The 22,474-nt window shown below is 40.2% G+C and overlaps 1 protein-coding gene across 2 annotated transcripts in view; it reads left to right on the forward strand.

The window, feature by feature from the left end:
• The window catches only part of LOC122798413 (ubiquitin carboxyl-terminal hydrolase CYLD-like), a 1,245,230-nt gene that overhangs the window by 898,605 nt on the left and 324,151 nt on the right, over positions 1–22,474 (forward strand). For both annotated transcript variants that reach the window (XM_044067332.1, XM_044067333.1), the window contains one exon: positions 796–906. In XM_044067332.1, coding sequence (XP_043923267.1) covers positions 796–906 — 111 coding nt within the window. The remainder of the gene's footprint in view (positions 1–795; positions 907–22,474) is intronic.

Raw genomic sequence — 22,474 nt, forward strand, 5'->3', positions numbered from 1 at the left:
TTAACTGTTTATTTTCTTTGTCACCTCTAAATTAGCTAAGACAGTCTCTAAACCTACCCTTTCTAAGTTATATTGAGCTTGTCCACTTTAAGCATTTACTCCTTACACTGCTTTTTTTGTAATGTTGTTTTAGTGACTCGAGTAATACTAGATCTCATGCACTAGTAATCAGTGGTACACGTGTATCGGACTAGATTCAAAAGTAATAACTAATCAAACTTAAAAAACCACCCATCCATGTAATAAGTTGGCATGGTGGTATTAAACTACTGTTTCCAGCAGGTGCATACAGTTAGTATCTTCAGTCTTCAGTCTACAGATTAATTTCATGTATAAGAGCAGTTTGCTACCATAGTCCTCTGTAAAGTATATTGTGTGAAGCTGTTTTAAAATCACATTCTTACATTTTGTAAGCCTAGTATTATTTACAGGGGTGGGGTGTGTCATGGGGAGAATATAAGACATTCTTAGAGCAAAGAAGTCTTCTATCTGCAGTGCTAAGTCTCATAAGTCACCAAGAAGTGGAGATTTGTTTCTTTTTACTGCCCGCCCTCTCTGGTGGTTTTGAAATTTTGTTTGTTCTGATCGACAAAAAAAACAGAGTTTTTGTATGTTAAAGCTTGTTTTGCATAACTGAAAACTCTGGCATTGTGTTTTTGCATTTCTACAATATAAGCACCTTCATAGTCTGTTCTCATTAACAATATGGGGAAGTCTCACTGATTCAGTCCTAATTTTTGTAATACATGTGTCTATCAAAGTTTAGTGGTTATAATATGTGCTCTTTCATTGCAGCCTTTTCTCTTGTTCTTCAGTGCTGGATTCCATGTTGTTCCACCCTACAGATCAAACTGATCAGGATATCCAGTTTACCCTTCGAGAAGAGATAGTGAATCCACTCAGGAAGTAAGTGCAACCAGTTCAAGTGCAGATAATTATCTGCTTATATGCATAAGGTTTATTTTATGATATGATCCAAATAAAATACATGAAAGGTACTGTGCTTTGCGCTTGTTAAAATATATTGGTCAGTTTGGGAAGTATCTTTGTTTAGAATTAATTTAATTTTTCATTATACGTATGAAAAGTTGCAAGAGGTTTTGCAATAAATGAGGGTTAGTGTGCTGCCTATTTTTTTTTTTAGTTTCCCTGTGTATTTAGGGTTGCCAGCTTTCTTTGTGGCTAAAACCGGACTAAGGGCACGCCCCTTGCATCACCCATAACTCCACCCATCCCCACCCATTTTGTGACATCATTGTGACACCAGCTGATGGGAACGCCCTCTTTTTCTGTTCCAGATGCCTGCTTTCAGCGCATTTCTCCCCAGTTGCCATAAACACTGTTAAAAACTCTCACTCTGCATACTGTCTTGTGCTTTATTCTACAGTGATTACAGATATTTGGATTTAATTTAAAACATTTATTTCAAATTTTATAGCACAAACTACTGATACACATTTGCTAAACAAAGCAATACAGTCTCACAATAAAAACAGACTTGGCATTAAAACTACTCTGCCTTTAAATCTCACATTCACCTAAACAACACTGCACATTGTTTTCCCAAGTTTAGGACGATAACATTTTAAAATGTTCTAAGAAATGACAGTATTAACAACAATCATATCTTACATCAATAACACAGACCTGAAAATGTATAGCATGGTCTGAAAATACATGTTTAGTATAAAACAATACATAATGACACAATTGGTCTTGCAGCTTTTGAAAAATGAACCTATGCCTTTTATAGAAAGCTACAGAGCTCCTGTGGGTCAAAAGGAGGAAACCATAGCCCTTGTGTAAAAATCGACTGTTAGAGAAGGAATACACAGAAAGAATCCCAGCCAAAATCTCAGCCAAGGAACCAAAGGCTATCAGACAGCAATGCTTATTGAAGCATCACTGTGCCGGTGATCAGCTGTTATCACATCCGGGTCTAATACCATAGAATGAAATTACACTACTTTGAAATTCAGAAGTAGTCCCACACTAATGAAAAAGTGCACTTCTTCGAAAGTGCACTTTTCGCGAACACCACTACATTGAATATTTACGGACCTTAGGGTTATGGTGCGGGTCAAGGAAACTGGATAGCTAGTAGGGCTATCCACTTACCTTAACCCGTGCCCTAACCCTAAGGTCCGTGACTACCGCACCGCAGTGGTGGACATTGAAAAAACAGGCTATGTCCTACACTGTGGTGTGGTAGTCACGGACCTTAGGGTTAGGGCTTGGGTTAAGGATAGTGGATAGCCCTCCTAGCTATCCTTAACCCAAGCCCTAACCCTAAGGTCCGTTCACACCACAGTAGAGGAAATGGCCCGTTCATTTTAGTGGTGTTCGCGAAAGTGCACTTTCTGTGAAGTGCATTTTTGTGTTAGTGTGGGACTACTACTGAATTTTGAAGTAGTGTAATTTCATTCTATGGTAGTAGACCCATCACATACATCTTACCTGGACTGCCACGGCCCAATGAACAGCACCCATACCCAGCAATTAAAGCTACATATATTGACTGTGCTAATTTCACACATTTATTGACTGTAATAAAATAGAAAAAAAAACAATTGCTTGCAGTTATTTATTTTAACATGCACACTCAAACACACGCATTCACACATACACACAAATGTGACCATCAACTACAGCCCCTTGCATGTCTATGACTGCACATCACAGTACTTTGATTGTGGTCAAGTGAATGAATAAATGTATAAATAACTGATACACAGGAATGTATCTTCTTACATAACTGTTTTCAGAATAGAGTGTGCAAACCACTGTAACCCCCTTCTGATACCTCTCAACCGCATAGCCCAAGAATCAAGGTAAAACCTACGAAATGAGGGACAATAGCAAACAAAGGCACATAAACTGCTCTTGTACACTTAGAAAGCTGCTAGAGTAATACACTGTGTTAACAGCATTCAGAAAAAAGCATTCTAAGTCTAAAATTCAATTGTCTGTCATTATTTAGTGACAGACTCCTTGTTGATTTGTTAGGAAAAAAGACATGCTTTACACAGAACAGACTAAAATATGAGGCAAAATCAGAGACATCATTTTGCAGAATCAGGGAAAATTGAGAGTATCTATATGATATATTCCCTAACCCGCCATGCATACCTACACATACATACACACACTACCTTCATTGCTAATGCTGCTTTCCAGATGCTGGCTTCTGCTGTGCCTTCCCTGTTTGAAGTTAAATACTATCCAAAGTCGAACTGCTGATACTCGCTTAAATGCTACCACTATCAGACCAAATTCGAATTCTTGTTGCTCGCTTGCATTCTGAAAATGCTGCCTTCCTTAAATGCTGGCTTCTGCTTCCCGCTCACACTACCGGAAGTGAGCTCCTTGAGCTCAATTCCGACAGGCTGGTAGCTCTGAAGGGCCTGATGTCATTGCGCACGTGATGACATCAGCGTCAGTGCCGCGAAATTTAAAAACAAAACAAAAGTCCGGTTTTGAATGGAATCTGGCAACCCTATGTGTATTTAGTTTTTCCTTTATAAAAATACCCACAAAATTATGTCATGGTAGATAAACAGTGATTTACACGTGACTGCAAAACACTAAGTAAACAAAAAGAACTTACCTCTTTAGAGGAGCAGCTTTTTAATCACATTGTGGGTGCACAATTACATCATCCAGCATTAAATTTCAATGTGAAATGTTCCACCTGCAAGAACTGGCTGGCAGATTGTCTTCTTGGGAAGCAAGAAACTACTACTGTTGCATTTAACATGGAAGTGCAGTACTTTTGCATTAGATTAGGTAGTGAGGCATTCTGGGTTCAGTCTTTCATGATGTCACAGCAAGGATTTTCAGTTGTCACAAAAAGTTTGGGGGGGTCATCAACAAAATAAAATGCAAAAACAGCACACACTGAGTGAAAAACTGTATGATTTGGTAATGTGTTTGGTAAGGAGGTTGATTTGGTAATGTGTTTGGTAAGGAGGTTGTATCCAACAACAAAGGTTTGTTTCTTACACTTTGTTTAGAATATGACTAATACACTGTAAGCAGTGTGAAGAAAGCAGTAATATACTTCATTGTACATTGTTGTATGTTTTTGGGATGTACTGCTTTGGAATCCATGCATCTGACTTTGTGTATGTTCATAGGTAGGTACAAGGCTATTGTCCCTAGGGCCTATGTAAGCCTAGCCAAAAAGGTACCCTGGCTTTCGCCACCTGAGAAAATTATTTTCCTGTGCCCCTGTTGAACCGAGCCACAGAAGTGATCCCAGGGGTGAATTTCCTATAATCCATCCAATCATCAAGATTTTTCTTGAAGAGTGCTAATGAGGAACTTTGTTTGATATAGATAGGTAGTTTGTTCCAGAGTATGGGGAAGTCTCTGGGACAAGAATCTGTCCCTCCAGCATGGTCTGTTTATTGTGGTGACAAGGTTTAGGTCCCTAGAGCATGTATCTTGGATGGACTGGGATTTCTGTAAGTGGAGCATATCCAACAGCTCTGGGTTTGACATAGCTTTGTACGTTAGGCAGAGATTGCCTCTGAGTAGGCGATATGCAACAGAGTAAAGCTGGAGTTTTTTGAGACGGTCTGCGTAGGGCATCTGTTTGAGGCCGGTAATCCTCTTTGTGTGGCATTTCTGTGGCCTTTCCAGTTGTTGTGGATGTCTTATGAGGTACATACCAAAAGGGGCATTGTACTCTATAATGGGTCTAATGAGTGACGAGTAGAGGGGAACAATGACCTCTTTTTTTCCTGGATGAGAAACCTTTTGTGATGAGGTGTGCCACGTAGAAGGATTTCCTGACTACTATGGTGATGTGATTATCAAAGGAGAGACTACTGTCCACCTGTGTCCCAAGGTCTGTTATCACACTTTCGTTGTTAAGTAGACTACCGCCTATGTGGTAGTTAATGGGTACAGAGTTTTTACCAAAGGAGATGACGGTGCACATTTTAGTATTGAGCTTGAGGCCATGGCCTTGACACCAGGCATCTGTCTCTGTGAGGCCCTTTTGTAGAATGTCCACATCGTTATGAGTTTCGATTATGGCTCCTAGTTTGCAGTCATCTATGAACTTTGTTAGCCAAAGAGCTTCTGTGTTAGCCTGTACTTCAGAGAAGTAAATACCAAACAGGAGAGGACCCAGGACTGAACCCTGTGGTACTCCACTTGTCACTGGTCTGAAGTTGGATTTGGAGTCTGCTACTTTCACAGTGTGGGTTCTGTCAGTGAGCCATTTGGCAACCCATCTTATGACATAGGGATTTATGCCTAGTTTAGTGAGTTTATCTATAATTCCAGAGTGGGGGATGGTATCAAAAACCTTGGTGAGATCTAGATAGGCTGTGTGAACCACCTTACCCTCGTCTACGGCTTTGGTGACTGCTTCAAAGAAGTCTGTCAGGTTTAAGAGACATGATCTGCCTTTTACAAACCCGAACTGGGTGGGGTCCAGAGTTTGGAGATTACCAATGTCTTTGTTTATAAGTTCCATGATGATACATTCCATGGCCTTGCAGACCAGGCTTGTCAGGCTAATGGGGCGGTAGTTCCTGGCATCTGTGGTGGCTTCCCCTTTGTGGAGTGGGATAACCATCGCTTTGCACCATTCAGTGGGCACAAAGCCTGAGGTGAGGCTATGATTGAACATGGTACTTAGGTAGGGTGACAGTTCATTCTGTAGTTGTGTAGAACACATCCTGGGATGTTGTCAGGTCCCATGGATGCTGTGTTCTTGGCTTTGGCGAGTGTATTTTTTACCTGTGCAGCCGTGATTACAGGAACGTTGCATTCTTCGGGTAAAGAGATGGGCCCTTTATGGGGTGAGAGGGGGGTAAAGTTAGCACTGAACCTATCTGCCAGGATGTTGGCAATATTAGTTGGTTCTGTATATTTAGTGCCATTGTGCTGTAACTCAGAGCAGATCTGAGTGTTGCCATTGAGATTCTTGACATAGCTATAGAATACTTTGTGGTTGTCTTTAGATTCAGTGGCAATTTTTTTTTCATAACTAGCTTTGGTGGATTTTATGAGGGATCTCAGCTTGAGGCTGACCAGGGTGTTCTTCCAATCATGGGATTTTACTCTTTTTTTGCAACAGTTTCTTTTTTCTGTTGTAGAGTTTGTTTATGGCAGGGGACCACCAGATTGGCTTCCTTTTTTTGGAGGGTAGCATCTTGGTTCTTTTAGGGATAGCACGATTCATGCACTCGTGTAACTGCTTATAAAGTGCATTTGTGTGGGGTTCAGCAGTCGTACCTCTGTTGTCCGTCTGCATGGGTGTCATGAAGTTTGCCACTTCTGTCTTAAGAAGCATGAAGTTGGCTTTGGAGAAATTGTTTACGTTGGTTTCCCTGATGGGGGGTGGGGGCAGGATGTGGATGTCTAGGGTGATTAGCTTGTGGTCAGATCTGACCAACGAGGAGTTGACCTCTGGTGTGGAACACCGGTCACCCATGTTGGTAATGATCAGGTCTAGGATATTGTTGCCCCTGGTGGCGGTGTGGATAAGTTGATCCAAGGCACTGGAATTTATGAATTCCAGAAAACGTTGAGCAAAAGCATTGGTACATGAGTAGATGTCCTTCAAGAATGCAACTGCAGTCATAACATATGGGTTGTCCTACCTCAGGCAGCCCTCGGTCGGCCGGATTCCAAAGTCTGGGTCCGACGTCGACTGATGTCGCATTTCTCTCTGACGTCAGAGCGGCAGGAGTACATAAGCATCAGCCGACGTCATCTTCTTCAGTCTTTCTTGCCGCGCGGTGCCCGAAGCAGAAGCAGTTCGCAAGTGCCGGTCGGTCAGCTCCTGTATTCTTCGATCCGAAGTCATCAAAAAAGCTAAGTACCCTGTTGGGGACCTTTTCTTGCCTCAGCCGATGTCAGAAATTACTGAAAAAGTTAATAATTGTTTGTCTTGTGGTAAACAAATACCTCATAAGGATTTCCATTCTTACTGCCTTCCTTGCCTTGGCCCAGACCACGACGTCTCGGCCTGTGCCGCCTGTGCTCGCTTCAATAAGCGCACTCTCAGGTGCAGGGCGGAGTTCGCTGAAGACTTTTTCGGTGAAAAATTCGATTACAAGATGCCGTCGGAATTACCGACATCGCAGACTCCTAAAAAACGTAAAGACCGGGACCGACATCCTCGGCCCGCGTCTTCCACTGACACCACGCCAAAACCTACCGCGAGTGCCCCGGTTCCCTCTGAGGCGGTTATTTCACCGCTCTGAACCGAAGACACCGCATTACCGATACCTCCGATACCGGAGACCACACCGACGCCAGTTATTGATTTTCCTCCGGATACTGAAACCGAGGAAATGCCCGAGACCATTGCTGTGGATAAGGTCACTCCTGCACGTGGAGCTGCTAGGCCTCCCATGTCCATGTCTATCAAGGCCTACACACATGCTAAGGCAGCCAGCAAGACCAAGCACCTTACTGCTAAAGCCTTACCTCAGCCTACTCCTGAAACACAAACCATGACCATGGCAGCAGACTTAATCTCCATGATCAGAGGTTCCCAGGCCCATCCTGAGAGAGGATCCCAGCCTCCTCCTGATAAGAGGCCCAGGGTTGAGCCCACTGACCCTCTCCCTTCAGATGAAGATTCTGAGGCCTCTGGCCACTCTGATAGCCAGGAAGAGCCTTTCCAGACCTACGAGGACTCAGATGCAGAGGACTCCATCCCCTCGGCCTCCCCTCCTGAGGATATTTCTTTTGGGGAAGTTCTGCATTCCATGAGGGAACATTTTAAGTGGCAAGGCCAGGAATATTCTGATTCCAGAAAGCACCTTCGAACCTTCCTTAAAAGCCCCAACACAGGCCCTTAGCTATACCTCCTGTGCTTGATGTTTTGGATGATCTATACTCTGACTCCAGTGTTACCCCTGATACTCTCCCTCCTGCTCCTGCCAAGCCGGACAGATACTATAGAGTCCCTGAAACACATTCTCATTTCTTTAGGGCCCATGCTGTTGATTTAGAAACAATTTCACAGGGACCGAAAGGGGTTTCAGCTACCACCTCCAAAAATCCTTTGCCTTCCAACAGGGAAGCTAGGTCATTAGAGAGATGGGGGAAGAAGGTTTACACCTCCACTACCTTATCTATGAGAGCTCTCAATTGTCTCTTTCATATGTTTCAATATCAGGATTTCCTGTTAGATGATTTACAGAAAACTTTGGCCTCTCCTGAACCTTTAGATAGGAAGTCTTTGCAGGAGGCTGTACACAACTCTCAGCAAGTTAGCAATCACTTTCTACAGTGTGGGTATGATGCATTGGAAGCTTCATGTAGGGCAGCTATGACAGGGGCGGTCATTCATAGACATGCATGGTTAAAAGAACAACCTCTACCAGATCATGTTAAGGCAAAACTTCTTGATGCACCCTTGGAAAAGAACAAGCTTTTTGGTGCTAATGCTAAAGATGTATTAAAGACCATTGAGGAAAAAGCCAAGTCAGTTCAGACAGTCAAAGATTTCCTCCAGGTTCAGCCACCCAGATTCAGCAGGAATTGGCCTTCAAAAAACTGGTCCTTTCCTAATCCTGAAAGATTTCAAAGGGGCAAAAACAGGCATGGCCGAGGAAGAGGACAATTCAGAGGTTCCTACAGGGGACGACAATGGCAACCAGCAAACCAAAGAATTCACACAGGGGCTTCTCCTGCCCCACAGGGACAATCCCAATGACTTTCCTCTACTTCTGCTTACCAAAGAGCAAACAGAAGCTCCCTTGGGTGGAAAATTATCTCTGTTTTCAGACAATTGGCACAGATTGACAAAGGACAAATGGATTTTGGACATTATAGACCAAGGCTACAGGTTCCACTTTCATACCTTACCAAGGAAACAAGGCATGCCAAACCTACCGCAAAACCAGAGGGCAGAGGCTTTCAAGCAAATTTCTCTGCTTGCTCAGATCAATGCAATAGAAAAAGTTCCACAACAAGAACAAGGCCAGGGGTTTTACTCAAGACTGTTCCTTGTTCCAAGAAAAGAAACACAATGGAGACCAATACTGGATTTGTCCGCATTAAACACCTTTCTCATAGTACCAAAGTTCAAAATGCTGACCTTACAGCAACTCCTTCCCATGCTGGGCAAGGGGTATTGGCTGATTACTCTGGACCTCAAGGAGGCATACCTGCATGTCCCTATCAGACACAGCTGCAGAAGATACCTCAGATTTCTTGCAGGGCCAGAGCATTATCAATTCTCAGCATTGCCATTTGGCTTATCTACTGCGCCCAGAGTATTTACAAAATGCCTGGCTTCAGTAATTGCTCATTGCAGGCTCCAGGGGATCCAAATTTACCCGTACCTGGACGACTGCCTCATACAAGCGGACGACAAACTGATTTTGACAAAAAACTTGGATTATGTCATTCAATTGCTACAAGCTCTGGGATACACAGTCAACTTCCAAAAGTCAAGACTGTAGCCATCCCAGCAAATAACCTTCTTAGGAGCCAATCTAGACACAACCTCTCAAATGGCTTACCTGACAGAAGACAAGCAAAAGAAGTTAACTTATTATTTCAAAGGTTTGGCAAAGCTCACCCAGATGACTGCAAGGAATTTCCTACAGGCCCTGGGTTACATGGCATCATGCATTCTCCTGGTTCCATTAGCAAGACTACACATGAGAAAGCTTCAATGGTACCTAAAAAGTTTATGGTCTCAACACAGCAACAACCTAGAGACAACCATACCACTCATTCCATGCCTACAAAAGGAATTTCTATGGTGGGCCTCGGTAAGCCAGGCAAACACAGGTATGTCATTCAAAAAACCACAAATAACACAAACAATGACCACAGACACCTCAGACCTTGGATGGGGGGTGCACATGGAGGGCAGATGTATTCAAAGACAATGGTCTCCAAAGGAAACACATCTGCATATCAACCAAAAAGAAATGCTGGCAGTAATGCATGCCATCGAGGCCTTTCGACAACAACTTCAGCAAGGCCACCTGCTAATACGGACAGACAACACCACTGTCATGTGGTACATAAACAAGCAGGGGGGCACCCATTCTTACCCCCTTTGCAGACTGACAATGAATCTTTGGGAAAAATCACTGAGCTTAAACATACAGTTGCAATCCCAGTTTGTTCCAGGCAAAGACAATGTGCTGGCGGACAGCCTAAGCAGGAATTTCCTAGACCCCCACGAGTGGAGGTTACATCCAGAAATCTTCATAAGACTCACCTCGACATGGGGCAGGCCAGAAGTAGACCTATTTGCCTCCCACCTCAATCATCATCTACAAAAGTTCTGTTCAAGGACATATCATCCACAAGCATGGAAAACAGATGCTCTCTCATTCAACTGGAACTTCCTAAAAATTTATGCATTCCCACCTCTGCCACTGATGACCACAGTACTACTAAAGATCAAAGCAGAGAAGCCAAAGGGATCCTAATAGCTCCAGACTGGCCAAGACAACACTGGTATCCACTACTACGGAGCATATGCCATAACAAAAAATGGGCCCTTCCCCAATGGCCCCATCTTTTGACTCAAAACAACTTCAAGACAGTACATCCCAACATTCAGACGCTCCAGCTAACAGCTTGGGAGATTCCATGAATAACCTCAATCTATCTCTCTCCAAGGAAGTTCAGCGGATATTAACAGAAGCCGCAGACCATCCACCAGAAAGGTTTATTCAGCAAAATGGAAGAGATTCAGCATTTGGAATACCAGCAAGGGTCATGATGCATCATTATTGAACATCACACTCATCCTGGAATACTTGGCAGATATGCTACAGAATGGACTCTCATATTCTTCTATAAAAATACATGCTTCAGCTATTTCAGCTAGATACAACACTGATCCACCTGTGTTCTCACATCCTTTGTTAAGGCAATTTCTTAGGGGAATCAAGAATATCAAATCACCAAGAAAGGCCCCAGTACCAGCTTGGGACCTCAACTTTGTCCTAGAAAAACTGACTCTACCCCCCTTTGAGCCAGCAGCTTCTGTGGACTTACAATTTGTCTCATGGAAGACAGCTTTCCTGTTGGCAATTACCTCAGCAAGAAGGGTTTCGGAATTACAGGCCCTAATGGCAATACCACCGTTCATTACCTTTCATAGAGACAGGGTCTCCTTACGAACCAACCCTAGCTTTCTGCCAAAAGTGGTATCTAGGGTTTCTTTAAATCAAGCAATTCACCTGCCTACTTTCTTTCCCAATCCTGAGAACAAAGGGGAAAGACTGTTGCATACCTTGGACAGTCACAGACAACTTCACTACTACCTGGACAGAACCAAGGCCAATAGGAAGTCTGATCAGCTTTTTGTAGCTTACGCCCCTGGAGTACAAGGAAAAGCAATTTCCAAACAAACTATCTCAAAATGGATTGGACATTGCATCAGATTTTGTTATTCCTTCCATGGAAAGAGTGTACCAGACAATATCAGACCACACTCTACCAGAGCTACAGCCACCTCTACAGCATTCTTAAGAGGGGTGCCTACAAAAGACATTCTAGAAGCTGCTACATGGAGCTCCGTGCATACATTCTCCAAACACTACAACCTTCCTTTATATTCCAGATCCAGAGCAGGCTTTGCTTCAGCAGTCCTGCAGGGATTGATAGCTACACCATCCTTTTCTTAGAGCATTCCACCTCCCCCAGCTAAGCTATGGTATTCAACCCATATGTTATGACTGCAGTTGCATTCTTGAAGGACATAGTACAGTTTTGTACCTACCATAAATGTAGATGTCTGATAGATATGCAACTGCAGTCGGGTTTTCCCTCCCTCCTTCCCCTCTATTCCTTGGGTCCACTCCTCTCCCTGTTATCCTAGCTGGGGATATCTGTTATGGTGTATCTGTTTATTGCTTATTTATTTGTCTGGAAACCTGTTTTGTCTTCCAAATTGATTACAGCCTTCCTTGGAGGGCACCTGGCATCTGGGGCAAGAAACACTGAAGAAGATGGCGTCGGCTGATGCTTATGTACTCCTGCCGCTCTGACGTCGGAGAGAAACACATCAGCCGGTGGACCCAGACTTTGGAATCCGGCCGACCGAGGGCTGCCTGAGGCAGGACAACCTATATGTTATGACTGCAGTTGCATATCTATCGGACATCTACATTTATGGTAGGTACAAAACTGTACTTTTTCACAGTTAATGGAGGGGTAGTTGAAATTGCCCATTATTAGGGTGTTGGGTTGTACCCTAATATTTTCCAGTGTATCAAGAAATGAGGCGTGGGAATCCTAGGGCATGGTGGGGGATCTGTAGCATGCTCCAATTTGGATTGCAGTCTTGGCCAGAGTTAGTTGCACTTGGATAATCTCAAATGCATTATGCTGAACAATTAGCCTGGAGGTGTGGATATCCATAATGAATATGGACACGCCTCCACCTTTAGGTTTCAGTCCATGTTAGGTGGCCGAAAGGTGTGGCATGAATTATAGCCTGGTAATGCAGAGGTGCTATCTGGAGCCTTGAACCAGGTCAAACAAAAAAGTACTCAGTGTCACCAAAAACAAAAAGCCGAACCAGCAGGGCAACCAATAAACAATTCCAAATAATTTGTAATGAATTCCAAGGAAGGTGAACAGTTGTACTAAAAGATTAACGTTATTCCGAAATGAACGAAAGAACAATGTCACAAACACCCACTGGAAACCACAGCATGCATAAAAGAACAAAAGGTTTGGAAAGCTTAGACTGAGTTCCAATAAAATGACAGTTTTACCTCAGCATATGTATACTTTGCAGTTACTTATTTTTAAGTGTATGTTTTGTTGACTTTTTAAAACATATCTTTATTTAAATATTTAGTCAACAGTCCAAGCAGACATCAGTAAAGAATCAAACTGCATGCAAAAATTGTGCAAATGGATGGATATACAGCGTGAATATATAATAAAACTTAAGTAGCAGTAATCTAAATATTACTAAATCAAAATCAGCCATTCTTGTTTTCTGTTAGAAAACAGATTCTTAGGTTCATAGGATGTTACTAGGCTAATGGCCCTAGAGCCATTACAAGCTAAACCGTATTTATCTAGAGTTGTCCCAGTTGTTGGTGGTTAGGTGAGTGAAGTTCTCAAAAGTAAGGATCTGTGGTAGTTAATACCAACTAACTCATGGCACCACCCCATGAGTGAATTTGCGGTCACCCATACATTGACCTAAGTTACATTTGAAGAGAGTCAGGAAGGGACCCTGTTTCATGGGGATTAGAAGATTTTTCCAGAAAAGTGGCAGTCTCTGGAAGATGTATCTGCCTCTCCAGTATGACTTGTTCATGTCAGTGGCTAGCTTAAGATCCCTGAAGTGAGTGACCCTCCTGCAGTTTGATTTTGAATGTGTAGCATTTCCATCAGGGCCAGGTCAGAGACTGCCCTGTAAGTCAGGCATAGGTCACCTCTTAGCAGTCTGTAGGAGATAGAATACAGTTACAGGGTTTTCATTCTTTCCGCGTACAATTTGTTTTGTGTACCCTGTAATTTCCTAGTAATTTTCTCTTTAGTCTCTCCATTTGTTCTAGGTGTCTGGTGAGGTACATGTAAAAAGGAGAATTGTACTCAATTACTGGTCTGAAGAGGGCTGAGTATAATGGAATTATAATATCCTTAGATCTAGATGCAATGCTTTTACTTATAAGATGTGCTACATAGAAGGACTTCCTTACTACTGTGGATAAGTGGTGTTCAAAGCTCAGCTTACTATCAACCTGAGTACCCAGATCACGTACCACTGGTTGCTAATGTAATTAGCAGGGACATCAGTTTTCTCAAAGGGAATAATAATGCATTTTTCATTAGCTTTAATCGGTGGTTTTGGCACCAATCATTTGTCTGTGTTATGTTAACCCTGTCTGCAGTATATTAACATCATTTGGGGGATTCCATGATTGCTCCCAATCGTCAATGAACTTGGTTAGCCATAGGCTATCCAAGTTTGCAGGAACTTACGGGAAATAAATTCTGAATAGTAAGGGGCCCAGCACAGAACCCTGTGGTACACCACTGGTGACTGGTCTTTTTCTAGGACTGAAGTCACCAGCTTTGATAGAATGTGTCCTGTAAGTGAGCCAGTTGGCCACCCTTCTGGCAATATAGGTGTTAATTCCCAATTGGGAGAGTTTCTCTATAATACCAGAGTAGGGGATTATGTCAAATACCTTGGCCAGGTCAAGATAGGTGGTATGCACTGTCTTTTCTTCATCCAGGGCCTTGGTGACTTTCTTAAAGAAGGCAACCATGTTTAACAGGCATGATCTACCTTTAACAAATCCAAACTGGACTGGGTTCAGAGTTTGGAGATTACCTATGTCCTTGTTAATAAGGTCCATAATAATTCTGTTTATGGTTTTGCAGATGAGGCAAACAATTTAATAATCATTGAAAAAATGTGAAGTGTGCAACCTGGCTAATTTGTGTCTATCTCTCACACAGAACAAAAACACCATGCCAACTAGATTTCTTAAAACCGAAAATAAAATGGAGCAGGTAAAACAGAAGGCAGCTTTATCAACTCACAGACAAGAAAATATAGTTTTACTTTCCTCACCCAGGAGGGAATCTGCAGTAGTGCTTTTGTTTATGCAGGCTTAAAACCTTTTCAACAAAAGACAAAGGCCCAGAAATTCACTGTGTATTTAAGTATTAGTCAAACAAGTTAACCAGTGAAAAACATGTGAAACATGCAGCTTAGCTAATTTAAATGTTTATCTCTCACACAGAACAAAAACTCCAGGCTAAGCAGATTTCTTAAAAACAGAAAATAAAATAGAGCAGGTAAAACAGAAGGCAGTTTCATCAACTCACTGTGCATTTAAGTATCATTCTTTTTTTAATCATCTTAATTAAATTATCACTTGTGACACAGGCAAATTTAAACTTCATAACTAAGTTTTAAAACTTCCCAGAATTTTTCATCATTAAAAAACTGGTCTAGCAATACGTCTTTAGGGGAATCAACACAATAGTAATAAAGCAGGTGAATATTTTAACCAGGTAAGCCCTCTGAACACACACTGCCTTATCAGGAGTGACACAGAATGTTTAAGTTACGTGCTTGGATTCACAGAGTATATAAGTGGTTGCCTTTCGAATCAAACACAGCAAATCCTGCATGATTGGGGTTTAACATTACATAGTCTTGCAGCTCTGAATCAAACTTCCAGAGATGAAAAATGTATTTCTTAGTAGAAACATCACATCTAGGTGTCCAAAAAGCAAATGTGACCTTTCATATTGTTGTGAATAAGACACTGAGATATCAGTTTAACATTAAGAAGATTCTATAAAGAAACACCTTATCAATACTGCCACACTACCACATGATATGCATGATATCCATTCTGAAGACCTATGTAATGTACAAAAAACATTAATAAACATAGAGGCTAACCTTGAAAGGGGGCAAATTAGCATTATTAAAAACCATAAACTGGCTATAAATTCTTTTTGATATGGCAATAATTTTGAAAGTATTTAAAACTCGATCTTAAGTGAATACTGGCAATGCAAGAATTTTCCATTAGCAACCAGAGTAAAATAAAACCTATTTAAATTAGGGACTTGATATAGGCATTTCTTTGATAAAAAAATATTCTAAAACTAATTGAAAGCCTGGGTGTTTTCCACTACCACAGAAGCCAGGGTAATATACTGCAGTAAATAATTGTGTATCATATTAAGTGTAGGAATCTAATCATAATGTAAACCTATTTCTAACCAAAACGAATGTCCATTAAAGTTGAAAAATTATAGTGAGTGTATAACTTTTAAAAGATATATAAACAGAGGAAATTGGTTTGATCTGACTTTGTGATTGAGAAGGTTTAGATTGTTGTCTGTGGGTTAAAACTGAAACAATCAACCAAGCAAATAATTGAAAGAAGACGTTGAAAAGCTGTTGAAGACCTGCTTAAAGTGAGGGGGATGTTCAACTTAAAAAGATTGTTTTTAATTATAAAAGGTAGCATAATGGAGAATTATAATTATGTTTCAGAAACCTGACCCCCTGAACCTACCTATAAGGGTGACCAAGAGTTGTCAGCCTGTAAAAAAGATGTAAAAATCCGAATTAAAATCCCTGATAATTAAATATACGTAAAAACGGGGAATTCCAAAACCTTATATTATCATATGGTATTCTTACAGTTTTAAGATATCATAAGAATTTAGATAAGTCACTATGAATAGGGCAAAAAGTGGATTCATAAATTGCATAGCATGATTAATTTGTATGAAAGAATATCCCAGGGAATATATTAATTTTTAGTACATTAGGCTTGGAAAGGAATGAAGAAAGTGAGTTGCATCATCCCTTAATATTATCTGGTTAGCTTTACATGCTTTAAAAATATTATTTTTGTTAAGGACTTTAGATTTTGAGAAAAAGAAATGCCTAAATATTTAACTGTCAAAAAATATGGATTGGTGAGAGATCAAGAAATCAATAAATAGAGACTTTCTAAGGTTTAATTTATAGATTAGAAGCTTTAGAAAATGTCACTTGTAAAAAGAATATGAGGAACAACTGAGACAGGGCAGATAATATAAGTATGTCATCAGCAAAGATAGCATTTTTCAAGGGAAAAATCAAACAGTCTTGTGTTTAATTTAGATACAAGGTAAAGGTTCTGCATTGTGTAGAGCAGTCATCTATATTCTACTCATGACACCAAATATGTGATGAGCAGAGTTATCATCTCTTGATCCATGCAGCTCCAAACCAGTTAATGAATGAAGTGGCAGATGACCTTAAGGACATGTGGTAAATGAACGTTGCTGCAGTGTAATAACATCACCTTCCACACTCAAGTAATTTTATAAAGTACATCTGCATGTCAAAGTTGTAATTCTTTGCTCCCCAGGATTTCATCCAGTGTAGACTGAGCCCAGTGACTTCCAGCTGAATGTTACCTACATTAATTGAAAATTACACAGAATTATTTTCCGCTCGCACACAGACAGATCATTTTTTAAAATGAGGGAGGTTAAATGATAGCTCTGTAGTACCTTTACCTTTCATCCAATTTATGATACAAAACAAGAGCCCAAATTACTGTTAACTCTTAAAATTGAAATAGCAACATTTAGGTCTGAATATTCACCCTGTGATAGGCAGCTGACGAACAAGTGCCAGTACACCATGTTCAGTATACCTACCCTTCAGCAAACAAATGAATCACCAGCTATATTGAATGGTAAAACTTGTCACTTTGAGAAAGCAAAATTGTGCATTTTACTTTAACTATGGAAACAGGTATAAATTGCACCAGAAGCTTAAAGTAAAAGTTCTGAATGGACAGATTGCATATAGCAAAGTCGAAGTATCCAAAAAAGCAGATTAGTGTGGTAAAGCAGCAACAACGAAAAGGAAAACGTCCAACACTAAATAATCCAAAGAATTTATTTATTTAGTTTATGTATATGAGATATAGAAATTGGTTTTAGAAGTCATATTATATATGTATATAAGTTGTAGAAGTATTATATATTTTTTATAAATTTGAAGTGTATAGGTGATTTTTTTATCACTTATTATTTTTAGTGTTGACACCTATGCCTATGGTGGACGCATGTTTCTTTAAAACTATTTAAATGTATTCAGCTTTTTGGCGCCACAAAACAGATAAATCAGCTTATGGGAAAAGCTATGTTGATTCTCATGAAGTCCACATGTTCAGGTGGAAGAAAGCGCTAAATCCGTTTTATGGTTGTTTGTTCAAGTCCGTTATTTGGAGTTAATAAATACAGGTCGTATCATTGCTGTGTGCGGCTGCATTCTTTGGATTATTTAAAGTCTAAGTATTGGTTAGTCTGGACAATAATGTTTGCTATGTAAAGATGTGCAGTGCCCCATTTGTCATTAGCTTTCAGATTCAGAATATAATCTGCAAGTTTCTGATGGGGGTAGCTCATTCTTTCTTTCTGTATATGCCCCACCTGGAAAATCCAGCAACTCTTTTGCTAGCATCCTTTTTCTCCCCGTATTTATATGAGCTTAGACAGGGTTTCCTGTGTTGAGTTCAAGTTTGAATTTGAGAAAATATGTTCTTATTTCCACAGTTATACTTATGTGGGCAGTGTCCCAAGTAAGATAATACCCTTTGATCTTGCACTTGATTAGCATCTTCAAGGAGCATTCAACTTCAAGCATTCCAGACGTCTACACAGCAAGGTTAGTTACACTTTCACCTATAGATGTAGATGTACATTATTTTATATATAATTTCACAAACTTCAATATTACTTATGTACTGAAAAGAAAAGTACAGTTCAGCTTTTTCTTTTCTGTAAAGGGCTGTTTTTATTTTTCCTAAAGGGCTGTGTTTATTTTACCTAATGGAATATAGCTTTAGTACAAGTTAGTTCACTTTTGCTGAAAAATATAAAGATTAATAAGACAGTGTGATAACTGCAAACATTGTCTATTTCTTATTTCAGCAATTATATTTTTATAGAGAGAGACTGCCCATAATCTAAAGAAATGTGAATAACATATTACAAAAGAGTTTATTGATTTATTTTGTATTTGTTTACCAGAGTAGTCCGACCGAGCCAAAAAATGTCCTATTTTCAGCAGAGGCCCGGGGAGAAAAGCTCCGATACAAAAAAAATAATTTCAAAAGTAATACATAGTATACATTTTGTAGCATTGTTGAGGTGAATTATGCAATATATATTATAAATAATTTTATGTATATGTATATAATGTTGGCATGAGTAGAACTTGGTGTACAATTAGGAAGCTTGGGTGAAGTGAAATTATGCACTACAATACTATTAACAAAGAACGTTAGGCACTTCTATACTATTAGCAAGATATGGAAACAAATGAAAAAATAAAATGGCATGAAAATAGGAAATGATTAATAGACTAGATGAGCCATAATTTGAGAAAAAATAAGCAGTGTGATTGTAGGAAGTGGCATAAGCATTCTTTAGAGTAGTGTTGTTGAACAAGTGTAGTAAATAGACTGGATATATAGGGGACAGAGAAATAATATTGATGAAGAGTGTAGTAATAGAGGGGATAAAAATGCAGGGTGGGACTGGGAAGGTAGAGTGGATTAATATGAAGGGGTGGGAGAGCAGATGTATAGACAGTTGAATATTACTGCTGTCCAGTCCAGAATAGACTGGAATACATAGGGTCTAATAAGAGAGATGGGCGTAAAATGGGGGAGGAAGGAGAAGGATCGATCATCCAGGATTGGTAGAGGAGCAGAGCCAATTGTTGGTGAGGTGTTCTTTGTGTAGTATTTTAAACTTTAAAGTGTTGGTGGTGGCAATAATTGTTTGGGGTATGTAGTTCCAGATTTTAGATATTTTATTTGATACCAGGGAGTCTCTGTAGTAATTGTTGAATTTGGTTACTTCTAGAAGTACTTTGCTGTGTGTTCTTAGGGACCTTTTGCTACAGTAGGGGATGAATAAGACCCTTTAGAGCAGAGCAGTTGCTAGGATGGTGAAAAACATTGTGTATGAAAATTAATTGGTTGAAGGTTAGTAGATTAGGAAGCTCAAGCCAGTTTAGTTGGTGAAGTGCGGTGCAGAGGTGTAATCTGTAAGGGAGGCCAGTTGAAATTGTTGCTATTTCGTAGTAGCAGGATTCCAGTTTGTCTGTTCTTTGAGATTAATGAATATAGTTGAGGCGTGTAGAAGGGAAGAAAGTAAATGAGTATTGCCTGTGGATTTTTTGATGGTGTGTTTAAGAAAAGGCATGACTCTAGAGCAAGCCTAGCTTGATGTGTACCTTTTTGATAGTAATAGTTAGGTGTTTATCAAACCTAAGATTGTTGTTGATTGTAACACAGGGAAGTTTGGTGTATTCAATAGGTTCTATTATAGTATTAGTAGTGGAGCAGATGGTAAAGGTTGGATGGAGACTGTGTGTTTTCTTGCCAGTGAAGAACATGAGTTTAGTTTTGTTGGGGTTAAGGATAAGTTGGGAGTCAGAGAGGAATTTTTCAATGTCAAGGAAGGCTTTCTGTGTAGTTTGTAGGAGTTGTGAAAAAGTGAGCCTAGCATATGAGAGAGGAGTTGTCCACGTATTGGACTATGTTTGCATGTTTGGTGTTGGTGAAAATGATGAAAACTAGTGTCAAAATATTGACCCTTGTGGGGGCGGGGTTCACCTTGCCACTTTACTGTCTGTTGTCAGTCGGATAGATAGCTATGAAACCAGCGAAGGGATGTTTGGGAAAGGCTTAAGGAGGCTAGCTCATTGAGCTGTTTCTGGTGTGAAACAGTGTCAAAGGCTGTTGACATATCAAGAAAGATAGTGGATACAAGGTGGTCAGAATTTCTGTCTTGGTTAATTGTGTTAGCAAAACTGGCAAGGCAGTGGTGGTGCTATGCTTGGGTCTAAAACTGTGTTGAGATGTAGATAAGTTATTTTTATTTTATTAGTCAAGTAGTTGAGAGTGGACTCATTTTTCAAGGATTTTTTCTGTGGGGGATAATGGCAATTGGACGGTAGTTTGTGAAATCTGTGGAGGTGCCACCTTTGTGCAGAGGGATGGTGTAAGATTTTCCACAGCTTTGGAACATACTGTTCGATTGTAGATTGGTTAATTAGGATAGATGTGGGGTAGGAGATGGCATCTGATGCAATTTTGAGAAATTCACTGGGGAGCTGTCTGGTGCAAGTGATGAGGGCTTTAGTTTAGACAGGAGTTTCTTCATGGTATTGATTTGGATTGGTTTTATTGAGGTTTTGAGTTCATCTTTTGTGTGTATGTATGGATAGTGGGGAAGCATCATCAGTTTTTACAAGGGACAGGATAGAGTTAATAAAATGAGAGCTGAATTGGGATGCAGTGTTTTACAGTAGCTTCAGTTTTGAATGGAGCTGGGGTTGTGCTACGCCCTAATTTAAGCAAGTGGTTGATGACTCTCCAAAATTTCTGGGGGTTATTATGAAGTTTTTGTTGTATTGATGTATGGTAAGTTTTTTCCTGACTAATTTGTTTTTTTTTTGCAAGGTTGTGCATTTGGCGATATTTAAGAAGCAATGACTCGTTTTTAGTCTTTTGATACTGGGACTAGTTTTATCTCTTTATAAAGATTTATGGTATCCTGGGTGAGCCACGGTATATGTTTAGATTTGGTGTGGACTTTTCTAAGGGGGGCGAGGCTATTTAGGATTTTGATGAATTTTTTGTTGAAATATTGTACAGCTAAGTCAAGGGGGAGGTGTGTTCATGATGACCAGTCACAGTTTTGTAGGAGAGTATTAAAGACTTCCTGTGAAAAAGTTTTTCTACTACGAATATATTTATAAACAATGTTATTTGGGGAGCCAGTACACTGCCTATATAAGGAAATGGATAAGTGGTCGCTGAGGTTTCCAGGGAGACAGACATATTGAGGGCAGAGGGAGGGTTTATTAGTGAATATCCAGTCCAGTGTTGATTGTTTATTAATGTGTTTGTCCACCTTAGTGGGGGATTGAATGAATTGGGAGAAACCATGTAGGTTTACAAAACTGGAGGGATTGTTGGAGGAGCATTATAATGGTTTCCTGAGTGTATGTTGATGCACACCAGTGTAAAAGGTCTTCAGTGATGGTCAGGTTGTTTCCTGGGGGTATGTAAATAGCTATAGTAATAATGTGTTTATTGTGATTTATTTGAAGACGAGAGTAAAATTTCACAATGTTGGGGGTTTGGGGGGTTACTAACCAACCATTCTAATTTGAGGTTTTCTTTGTAAATTATAGCAATGCTGCCACCTTTTTTTGGGTCCTGTCTAATGTTTTTGGGTCCTGTCTAATGAATGTTTTACCCAGCGGTTAGGACCACAGTGTCATCTATGTGTGGTTTTAGCCAGGTTTCTGTTAGTATTGATAAATCTGGGAAGTACTGGTGAAGAGTTGCATGAAATTCTGGGATTTTATTTAGTACACTCTTCATGTTTAGGATTAGTAGATCTGACTTTCTGTGAGGGTGATGTGTGATGTTTGTAGTGACTGGGATGTGATTGGAGTGGGGTAGTTGTGGTGGAAATTGTGGATCTGGATTGGGATAAATATCCCCACTTTGTTTCATTTGGTCTGAGTTGACTAGAACTAGATGGGTAAGTTTGATAAATTGTCTTATATTATTTGAATGAATATATTTGTAAGGGACTAGTTCAATAGTAGTATTGCTGAAAATGTAAGGTGTAATAGTAAAGTTGGTTGTAGGGTTAAAAGGAGGGGCTATGAGTGGGTCGGTAGGAGAGTATATGTTGAGGATGTGTTGGCTGTGAAACGTTGTATAGAAGTATGTGGTAGTGAGCAAGATACATACTGTTAAGTGTTGCAGTTACATTATGTGAGTAGTTGATGTAGGTTTAGTAATTAACTATATGAAAAGGAGGAGTAACTGGGATGAATGTGATTGTGAATAGTAAGGGAGGGGTTTTACTATTAATTGAATTGCTGTTTGGCAGTTAATAGGATGACTGTAGTGATTGGAGGCTTGGGAATGTA

Source organism: Protopterus annectens, chromosome 3.part1, assembly GCF_019279795.1.
Source record: "Protopterus annectens isolate FY-2018-M chromosome 3.part1, PAN1.0, whole genome shotgun sequence".
In the NCBI taxonomy this organism is placed as follows: domain Eukaryota; kingdom Metazoa; phylum Chordata; order Ceratodontiformes; family Protopteridae; genus Protopterus; species Protopterus annectens.